The sequence below is a fragment of the Octodon degus genome, unplaced genomic scaffold (assembly GCF_000260255.1).
Source record: "Octodon degus isolate 3935 unplaced genomic scaffold, OctDeg1.0 scaffold00127, whole genome shotgun sequence".
Taxonomy (NCBI): Eukaryota; Metazoa; Chordata; class Mammalia; order Rodentia; family Octodontidae; genus Octodon; species Octodon degus.
In genome coordinates this window covers 5,017,350-5,028,504 of record NW_004524703.1, presented here as the reverse complement: position 1 = coordinate 5,028,504, position 11,155 = coordinate 5,017,350, and the positions used below count along the sequence as shown (strand labels likewise).

At 39.3% G+C, this 11,155-nt stretch overlaps 1 protein-coding gene across 2 annotated transcripts in view; it reads left to right on the top strand.

The window, feature by feature from the left end:
• The window catches only part of B3galnt2 (beta-1,3-N-acetylgalactosaminyltransferase 2), a 49,190-nt gene that overhangs the window by 9,384 nt on the left and 28,651 nt on the right, over positions 1 to 11,155 (top strand). For both annotated transcript variants that reach the window (XM_004640836.2, XM_023700845.1), the window contains exons 2-4: positions 23 to 170; positions 5,114 to 5,214; positions 9,684 to 9,877. In XM_004640836.2, coding sequence (XP_004640893.1) covers positions 23 to 170; positions 5,114 to 5,214; positions 9,684 to 9,877 — 443 coding nt within the window. The remainder of the gene's footprint in view (positions 1 to 22; positions 171 to 5,113; positions 5,215 to 9,683; positions 9,878 to 11,155) is intronic.

Sequence of the window (11,155 nt, the reverse complement as noted above, 5' to 3'; positions counted from 1 at the left end):
TTTTTTTTTTTTTTTTTAATAGATCAGTCTGCCTTACTTGCTCAGTGGAAGTCTAGTCATTATGATGTGGTCGTTGGTGTGTTGTCAGCTCGCAATAACCACGAACTTCGAAATGCGATAAGAAACACCTGGCTGAAGCATTTGCTAGAACATCCATCATTAAGTCAACGGTAGGTTTTTATTTTTGTTTTTTAAATTTTTGGTACAGAAGATCAAACTCAGGAACTTGTGCTTGCCAGGCGGGAGCTTATGCCACTGAGCTATATCCCTAGCCCCAATGGTAGATTTTTAAAATTATTTCCTTGCTTAGTTTGAAAGTTCAGAAAAGCCTTATTTGGAAGAGTTAGAGATCTTAATTCAGATACATAACCTCTTTTCTTGGAAGAAACGGCTGTTTTCATTTGTTTTGCTTTTCTTGTATACAGTTAGATCCCAAAAGTAAATTTAGCCAAGATTTTAAGCCAAAGGCGTTTAGAGGAGAGTATTCATTGGTTAATGTACCTCATACTTACAGTGATGCTCAGTGTGGTTTGCATTTTGCTTTGATTTACTATACCCATTATATCCCAGAATACTGTTCACTGACTTCTCACAGCTAAGCTTAAGTGACTCCCATGTTGTAGCATTTTCACTTGTATGGCTTGCATGCTTGGCACTTTCCTGACCACCTTCCCAGAGCTGAGCCTTTGTAGCATCCCTCGTACTGATGGTAGGTGGCTCAGAATGGTGAGGAGCCCAGGACCTTAATGTGTTCTCAGTGGGACTGGCCTCAAGGTTGTGTAGTTGGGGGTTGGGGGAAAGGAAGCGTGCCAGCTGGACTTCAGTTACGCGCAGACACATGGGCAGTGAGCTCAGAAGCCCCCTCAAGACTGTGTTAAACCAGCACTTATGTGACTGAGTAGCTACACAAGTTAATTGTGGTGGTTCATTTTCTTGTCACCAGCAGTGACCATTTATAGCTTTCCTCTTTTACTCAGAGGCGCTTTCATGCCTTTTCAGCACAGGATTCTTTAGGGCACAAGCACAGTGATGAAATCTTTTGCCCAGAAAATAAATGAAAGGCCTCAGACTCATCACTACTCCAAAACCACTCCAGAACCTGTACTCTTTCCCATTTTGGAAAGTTAGAATTCCTTTTTACCAGCTGCTTACACCAGAGTTGTAGTGTTATCTTGGATCATCCCACTTTCACATGCTACATCCACCCCCAATAGCTTCTGGATGCTGTCTTTAGATTATGTTTGGAATAGGACACTTCTTGGCATCCACTACCACTCTCACCTAAGCCACTATTACCTCTCTGGATTATGGCAGAAGCACCCTTACATGAATCTCTCCCTTCCACCCTGAACCCCATACATTTGATTCTTCACACAGCAGCCAGAGTGATTTTTGTGTTTCTTTTTGTGAATAAGATCTCACTATGTAGTCAAGGCCGGCTTCAGCCTCATAGTCCCCAGTGCTGGGATTACAAGCACGTGCTATTCTGACCAGCTCAGAATGATCTTTTTAAAGATAATTTTGACAATACACTGTTTATATCTCTTCACTGACTACCTTTCTTGCTTAGATTGGAATCTGAAGTCTCTTTTGTCTTTGACCTCTGTTTTTTGTACGCTGGCCACTTTACTGTCCTGTAATACACTGACTGTTCTCACAGCTCACTTCCTTCAGCCTCTAGGTAGATTACCCTAGCAGACAGCCCATAGTAAGTAGCACCCCTTTCTATTCATTGTCTTCGCTTTGCTTTTATCATTACACTTACCACCAACTGGCATGTTCCTTGTATTTAGTTGTATATTTGTAAATATCTTTCCCCATTAGAATACAGGTTTCATCTGTTTTTTACTGTTATATACCCAGTACTTAGAACCTGGCTTGACCCAGGTCTATAGTAATGTCAACCTTTTAGTGACAAGTGCCCAAACTGCAACCTAAACCCCACTTACTTATCAGAGTGCCAACACTACAGTTAAACCTGAAACAGGTTCTAGTTTAGGGAAACTCCCCTATCCCAAACAAAACTTCGTATATTAACATCTTTTGTCTTAAAAACAAATGACATGTGTGTCATAGATTTGCCACCACTGGCCTAGCACAAGCCACTCTAAAACTTTTGAATGAATGACTCAGAATTAAATGTAACGAATAAAGTTCTTTAGGGAGTCGCATGTAGTTCATGCTTTTGTAAGCTTTGTGGTTTGTTTTATGAAAATGATAGCCCATCTGTATAAAAGTTATTAGCTAAAAACAACTTCCTGGGGCAGAGTGATTATGTGGATTTAATACTTTTACTCCACTCACTTCTCAGTCTTTTGGCTAAGATCAAGTGTAATAAATTTTTTCCAAGTGCTAGTTGTCTATGTAAGTATTGTCTTTCCTGGGTAAGCTATTGTGTCATTTTAAGCAAGTCCTGTGTTGTGTGCAGTAGAACACACAGACATAGCTTAGTTTGAATGTTTATACTGGTTTGAAGTTTAGTAAAAGGAAATAAATTAATAGTGTTATAAAATGTTACAGGTCCTATGAAATAAGTATAAAATATCCTGGGGTGTGTTAGGGAAATTCCAAAGAATCTATGTAACTAGACCACAACTTTATTTTTAGAGGGAGAGGAGTGTTGAGGGTGAATATTAGAGAAAGCCAGGAAAGAAAGGAGAGATACAGAAAGGTTATGTGAAGAGAAGAGGGCCAGGAGTGATAGCATACACTTGTAATTGTAGCACCAAGGAGGATGAAGCAGGAGGATCTTGAGTGCAAGGTCAGCCTGGGCCACATAGTGAAACCCTGCCAAGAAAGAATGAGAAAAGGAGAGCAGGCCTGACTGGGAGAGGTGGTTAGCATGTGGACTGTAAGAGTTTTCCAGGCAAGGACTGGAAAGAAGAGGAGGAATCTAGAGTGACTGCTAACTTTGTGACTTGGAGAATAGTGGTCCTCAATGCAGAGGACTAAATGAGAAGGGGAAAGCAGCTCAGGATGTGTTCAGTGTGCGGGCCCTGTCGGCAGCAGTGTACCCGAACAGCTGCCTGGCTGGTTGTCTGGAATGAAGTGTGCTAAATTATGCTGATATAAAAGATGTGTAGCATGACTGACAGATAATAACATAAGTAAAGGGGGCCTGGCCCTAGCTCAGTCCTTTAAGTGGCTGCTTCCACAAAGCTGTCAGCCTCAGGTTGCTGGAGTTCGAACCTCACACCTCTCCCGCTGGCCAAAAGTGCCCTGAAGGCATTCGAGGAACCAAAAAAAAAAAAATCCTTATTCCATAAGTAATACACTTATTAAGTTAGTAAATTCCATGAAGCAAACTGATTCTCATAGAATGCTCTTGTTGTTTGCCAGGTTTTTCTGTTGCTCATTCATATTGCAGTTGACAGTGGAGTATAGTTCAACACAACTATTTCTTCACAGTTAGAGTGAGACTCTAGAGACAACTTAGTCCATGAAGCCAGTGACTTTTTTACTGAATCGTAATAGTCTTTGAACATGGGAAGAATATTTTCTACAGTTTTTTATACTATTAATAGTGCCAGATAAAGTACAGTAAGTTTAATTTACATTATTAGCATTTTCCCATACTTGGGTCCATACAATCAAGAAAACAATGTATCAAGCCCTCTATTGTTTTGACAGTTTCTATGGTCTGAATAGTCCCATCAAGGCCAGTTTCAAGAAACTGATGTGCTATTTCTGAATGCAGAATTGGGGAAACATGTGCATAATATGCCATATGTGATATTCACCATACATGTGAAGATAAAATAATCTTAGACTGATAATAGTAAAATATAGTAAGTCAGAAAATGAGTCTATTTTGTTCATGATATACTTATTTGTAAGTTTATGTAATTTAATTTTTAATAAAATTTGCTGAAAATTTGCACCTCTCGAAATTCCTGGAAATATGAGAGGAGCCCTCGCAAGGCAGGTCTACCGGGCTTCAGAACTCAGTTACCTATGGGTGATCTAGGTGAAGATAGCCAGTGACTTTATGGATCTTTTACTCAGCAGGTGGATCCAAACTAGAGCTACTAGCTCAAAAATTGTTCCTAGGCTAGTTGAGTTGTTGAGAATAAATAATATTGTCCAAGAAGCACAAGTGATGAGAATGAGCAGATGGGGAAGAGATTCAAGGGCAGAGCCTGGGTCATGTTCACTGTTTCTATAATATGGAAGGTGGGAGTCATAAAGTAACCAGTAAGGTAGTTGGAGTATTCTGTAACATGCCAGGAATGTGGGTTTCCTGAGAAACAGCACAGTAAAGCTTTATCAGGTGGGACAGGATGCATGGCTTGGATAAAAAGGCTAATCTTGAGCAGAAGACTACCTGCTATAATAGAAAAACAGAAACAGTGGAAAAGTTGGATGTAGTGGCACAAAACTGTCCCAGCACTCTGCGAAGCTAAGGCAGGAGAACCACAAATTTGAGTTTCATCTGGGCAACTTAGCGAGACACTATCTCAAAGTGGAAGGGTGGTGCAAAGGCCCTGAATTTAATTCCCATTACTATAAAAAGAAAAGAAACAGAAAGGTGAAGTTGCAGATATGGATAGTTTTTGTGTGGTTTTTATTTTTTCAAGACAGGCTCTTACTATGTGGTCCAGGCTGGCCTTGAACTCATGGTGATCTTCCTGCCTCAGTCTCCTGAGTGCTGGGATTACAGGTGTGTGCCACCATGCTCTGCTAAAATATGGATAGTTTTTGAGCAATTGATGTAGTTAGCTTTTAGATGGCATGACAGCAGCTAGGAGCCAGAGCACATCTTCTTGCTTGCTTTAATACAGTCTTGGGGATCAGGATAGTGTGGTTCAATCCCCAGATCCTCAAGCCTTACCAGACCTGCCCTGAAGGCATCCTGAGCCAGCCCTCCCACCCCCCCAAAAAATACAGTCTTATTACAGGAGAGAGCTTACCCAGAAGTCACTTGGCAGTTAGCAGTTTGATGTGTTCTGTCTTTTTGCTAGACTAAAAACATAAAGAATAAATAAATTTAATCCTCATAAATACTTATGATTTAAACTTATGATTTAAAGTAAAAGCTCTGAGATGAGCCTGAGGAAAGTGCATGTGTGAAGTGAAGATAAGTAACCTATGTTAATGCCAACACATCTCTCAGTGTGCTTGTGAAGTTCATAATAGGTGCTCATGGCTGTGAAGTGCCTGTGGAAGACAGGGAGAACCCTTACTCCTGCAGATTGCTCAACATCACGAGTCCAGGTGAGTTGTCTTTTGCAAAGACTGTTAAGCTTAATAGTATGGAATTTGTTTTTGTCATCAAAATTCGTGTTTCATCCCTCTTGACCGATTGACTAATCCAGCAATCTATAGAGATTCTCCACAGGTACAAAATTCCAGGATCCAGTAGAATATTCTTCAGGGTGATTCAAATGCATCTAGAAATACCTTTTTATTTTATTTGTATGTATTTTTTTAGTACAGAGTCTACAGGGTCTCACTATGTAGATCGGACTCCTAGTGATCCTCCTGTTTTCAGCCTCCCAAGTACTGGGATTACAGGCATGCACCATCACACCCAGTCTCAATTACCATCTCAGCACGCCCCGGGGGTGGGGCCAGTACAGCGCACATGGGATTGAACCCTGTGGGCCTGCCTAAGCAAGCACTTTAATCTGCTGAGCTATCTGGCTGGCCCTTAGAAATTCTTTAAGCTTAGTTCAATCATGAGTAACTGAATTTCAGACTTTTGAGAAGCTGCTGATTTCACCAGTGAATTTATAAACACATTGGTACGAATGTTGTGAGTCAACATTCTGTTAAAATGATTGCCAGTGCTTCTGTAAAACAAACAAATAGTAAGACATTAAAAAACAATACTTTTTATTCCTTAAAAGTGGTGGTGGCCCTGGTGATGATGAAAAGGCATATTTTTTATTTATTTATTTATTTTTATTTTTATTTTTATTTTTTTGAAAAGGCATATTCTAATTAAGTCCTCTGTGTCACCAGGGAACTGATATGGGAAAGTTGTCACTTGTATTTATTAGCACTTCCTGTTACATGCAGCTGTGATTCTAAGAAATGTTCAGCTTTTCCAATATCCCATGTGCTGATTATGACCTGTATTAGTTTAAATTTTGTCAAACCTTTATGATCATGTACACCTCTGGAGAACCAAAAATCATATGATGTGATATCCTACAACAAGTTTTCAGAACCAAAACTAGCTGGGCATACCTATAATCACTTGGGAGGCTAGGGCAGGAGGATCATTGTGAGTTCAAGGCCAGCCTTGAACTATACAGTGAGATCCTGTCTCATAAATAAACGAATAAATGAAAACCAAACAGCAACTAGAAAATTTCCTTTCCTTTGAATTTTCCAGGGTTTAGGGATATAGCTAAGTGGTAGAGCCCTTAAAACTCAGACCCTGGATTCCATTCCCATCACTGCAAAAGAAAAAGGAAAAAAAAAAAAAATCCAGAACTTAGTAAGTATCATTACTCATTAATGGTAAACAAGTAGGCCTTTTCATTAATAGAAAATGTTGAGGAGGGAGAGGGAGTGAAGAGGAAATGAATTAAAAAAAAAAAAAGCTGTGGTAAGTACATATAGCCACTCCCCATCGATTGTAAACTGCATGAACTGCAAATGTGTACTCATGAAATATTTAAAAAGAAAATATTCAATTTTGCTGAGTTTACACACCTATAATATTCAATAACAGAACTTAGAAAAAATGGGGTATACCGATGAATGTCCATTTTGTATCTGTGTATTCAAAGTGGTTAGGATAGATATATAGTTGCATTCTCTTAATGAATAGAATGATTTGTTCTAATGGTGTTTGTAAATAGGATCACAAGTCCACTTCTTGTACAGCAATTAACCACTAAGAAGAATATAAGCAGTGTATTATTTGTTGAAACTGTACTTCGATTTGATTTGAAACTGTCTCATTGCTGTTTATCAATAAAACTTTGAAAAAAAAGAAAAAAAATAAACAAGCGAATAAATATATGAAAAAAAAGAAAGAAAATATTCAAACATGTGCCATATGTTACGTTTAAAAATAAATATATATATACACACACACATTTTATCTTTTTCATTTTCCTGAAAGCTGGCTGGGGAGATAGCTCAGTGGAATAAGAGCTTGCCTGAAAATAGAGTTATTTCAGTACCTGAAAATCATAGTGATCATCAGTCATGATACTGAGATATGTAAAAGTTTTGATTAACAGCGGCATTATCAAAACAAAAGCATTAGGGGCCAGAGAGATGGCTCAGTAGAATAAGTGCTTGCCTAGCAAGCACAAGGGCCTGATTTCAATCCCTGGTTCTGCGAAAAACAAAAACAAAAAGCCTAAACAACAGCATTAGCCCCAGACACCAGAACACCTGTAGTCCCGGCTACTTGGAGGGTCTCATTGAGCCCAGGCATTCTAGATCAACATAGCAACATGGGGAGAGCTTCATTTCAAAAATTAAAGCAACAATCTGTTTTTCAGGCAGCTTGAGCCCAAGGTCTTTTTTTTCTGTATTATAGGGAAGGGTCTACAGGGTGTTCAAGGTCTCACTACTAGATTGGACTCATAGTGATTCACCTGTTTACAGCCTCGCAAGCGCTGGGATTACAGGCACACGCCACCACGCTCAGTCTCCATCACAGTCTCAGCGTGCCCCGGGGGCGGGGCCAGCGCCAGCACAGCAGGCCTGGGAATTAAAGCCCCAGCCTCTTATCAAGGTCATTTTTGAAAGATAGACTATATGTAGTCCGGCATAGTAGTATGGGCTGGTTACCCAATGAGGGAGGAGTTTTCTGTGAATTCAAGGTGTGTATGAAGTACATAACAAGACTCAAAAACCTAAAAAAAAAAATGCAGGGCCAGGTGTGCATGCAGGTGCATACCTGTAGTCCCCCAGTGTTTGGGAGCTAAGGCAGGAAGACCACGGAGTTGGAATCCAGCTTGGACTTTGTAGCAAGACCCTGTCTCACAGACTACCACTGAAATATACTTTCAGCTCTAAATATAATTTTTATTTTTTATTTTATTTTTGGTTTTGTGGTACTGGGGATTGAACTCAGGACCTTGTGCTTGCCAGGCAAGTGCTTATTCTACTGCTCTGTCTCCCCGGCCCCATAATTTTTATAATACTGAATACTACTATGGTATTTATTTATGTATTTTTGGCCGGCTCAGCCCACCCTGAGGGTGGAGCTGGTATGGCCTGTACTGCCAGGGATAAAACTTCGGTCCCCTGCGCCTGTGTAAGTTTGCCTAAGCAGGCACTTTAGACTGCTGAGCTATCTTGCTGGGCCCTATATTTAGTTAAGTATATGGATATGTGTACAGATTTTTCTTTAATTTATGAGGTGATGCAAGCAGGCTCAGGGGCCAGGGGCTCAATGCACGGGCCTGCTGTTCCGGACCTGCCCCCAGGACGCACTGAGATGGTAATTAAGACTGGGTATGGTGGCGTGTAAAAGCATCTGTAGTCCCAGCTCTTGGGAGACTGTAAACGGGAGAATCACTACGAGGGCGATCTAGTAGTGAGAACCTGAACACCCTGTAGACCCTTCCCTAAAATACAAAAACAAAAAACTTACACGGTGATATAATCAATGAAGTTTGAAAATCACAGCTGTAAAAGAGACAAAGAACTCTGATACAATATTCTCTTTTAAAAAATGTCTTATCTCAAAGTAGCACTGGTAGTCTCTGCTATATTAACTACCCTTATACTCTATCTTGATTCTCTTAGAAACTATTTATAAAGGCTATTTGGCCCCTGATTAGACAACTAGAGTAAGGGGTAGAAAACTACTGACTTGAGAGTCATTAAACCTGAGTGTGACTCCTGACTGCCACTTTCTGTGTCCTTGGGCAGATTACTGTCTCTGGGTTCAGTTTCTTACACTGTAAATAAATGCTGCCCCCCAGGGGGAAGTTGTAAAAATATAAACTTGGTGGCATGTGACCAAGTATACAGTCAGAAATGCCTGTTGTGCTTATCTTTTATCAGTATTGTGCAGCAAAAACTTTTCAATGTTATTTGAAGTTATTCTAGTTACTTCTGTACTATAAGTTGCTTGACATGTCACAGTTAACTTAAATTGCCTAAAAAGTAGAACCTCAGAATTTGCAGCACAAAACTAAATTTACTGATTATTTTCCCCCGCTAATACTGGGGATTGAACTCAGGGCCTTCATAATGAACTGCATCCTCACAGACATTTTTTTTAAAAATTATTATAATTTTTGTTTTGAGACAGGACCTTGCTAAGTTATCTTAATGTCGTTTGTTGCTGGGGCTACAGGTGGCCTACTCAAATGTACTGATTACTTACGTCTGCAGTTAATACTGTGTTTATTACACTTTTTATCTAACTCTTCCAATTAGATACCTCCCATTTGACTTAAATTTATTATTTTCCTGTGATATTTATGCATCTGTATACAGACACACAGATGTACACAAAAAATCCAAAGCAGTTTTGATAATTTGAATACTAGATTTAGCTTGAAAAATTCATTTTTTAATTTCAAAATAGATTTGTTTTTCTAGGAGCAACCATATTCTCAAGAATTAAAAAAAGTGCCACATGAATGAATCATATAACAAATTTAGTTTTACTGATAGGGCTGCCTCACACTTCATATTAGTAAAGTAAGAGATTATATATGTTTGATTATGTAAAATCCCTGTTCTCCTTACTTCTTTAGTTTTGAATCAGGAAATTGAAGCATTCAGTCTTGCTGAAGATGCTACATCAGAGTTCTCTGAGGACCGAGTTGTTAGTGTGAGCTTCCGAGTTCTCTACCCAATTGTTATCACCAGTCTTGGAGTATTCTATGATGCCAGTGATGTAGGTTTCCAGAGGAACATCACAGTGAAGCTTTACCAGGCGGAACAGGAGGTATGCGCTGCTTTGTACACAACTTTCCATGTTTGTCTTCTCCTAAGATACAGCTTTCCTAGAGAAGGTACTAGATTAGAAGAATATATAATTCTCTCTAGTTGCAAGACTTCCACTTTTCTTCCCTTATTGACTGAATGCTGTAGTGTAAAAATTATGCTGCTGGTTTAAAGAGAGATTAACTGAATAAATGCATTATATCTAGAAAAGAGAAAGCTGGGCTAGATGAGAAATTCAGTCTAAAATCTTTCAAAGCTCAGAAAATTAGTGATGGTTATAAACATTGGGGGCTTTGTTGCAGGGTATGATGGTGAATGCCTGTGATCTTAGTACTAGGGAGGCTGAGGCAGGAGGATTGCAGAGACCAGCCTGGGCTACATAGCAAGACTGTCTTAACCACAAAACATGTATGCCTTGTAGGAGTTTTTTTCTCTTACAGCTGTAGAAACCTACAGTAAAAGGCTGATACCTGCTTCAGATCTGTTTGTAATAAAGATGTAGGAGAAAGAAAAGTTTAGAACAGTTGTGTGTTTTGGGTTTTTTTCCCTGAATTTGGGTAGATCTGATTTGTTTACATTGTGTACAACCATTCCATCCTGAACGTGAACACGCCTGATCTCATCTGATTTGTAAACATGATGTATCTGAAGGAGTATAGAATGGAATTGTATTTGAAAAGGTCTGTTTCTGGGTTTTAAAAATACAGAAATGCAAAAGAATTATACGGTAAACACCCAAATAGCCACCAACATTCTACAGTAATCAGTGTCTGACCATAGTTGCTGTATCATGTATATATTAATCTGTCTTTTTAAGAAATTATTTCAGGGTAAGTTGCAGGTATTGGTATACTTCACACTTGAGTGCTTTTGCATGCATATTATTAACTAGACTTTACTTTTTTATTGTTCTTAAGCTTTACATAAAGTGGAATGTGCATGTATTTTATTAAATTCCATAGCCTGTTTAACCCACACTCCTGTCATATGACGCATATGATCCTATACAGTTCCCTTATGTTCCTTTCCGCAAAGTCAGCTGCTGTTCTGAAGTTTTGTTTTCCCGTAGACTGGTTTTGTCTATTCTGCGACTTCATGTGTAAGTGGAAGCATAGAGAAGTGCTCCATTGTATAAGTCGTCTTTCGCTTCACTTTTTTTTTTTTTTTTTTTTTGCTCCGAATGCCTTCAGGGCAGGTTTGGCTGGCTTGAGTTGTGGGGATGGAACCACAGCAACCTGAGTCTGACTGCTTTGTTGAAGCAGCCACTTAAAGAACTGAG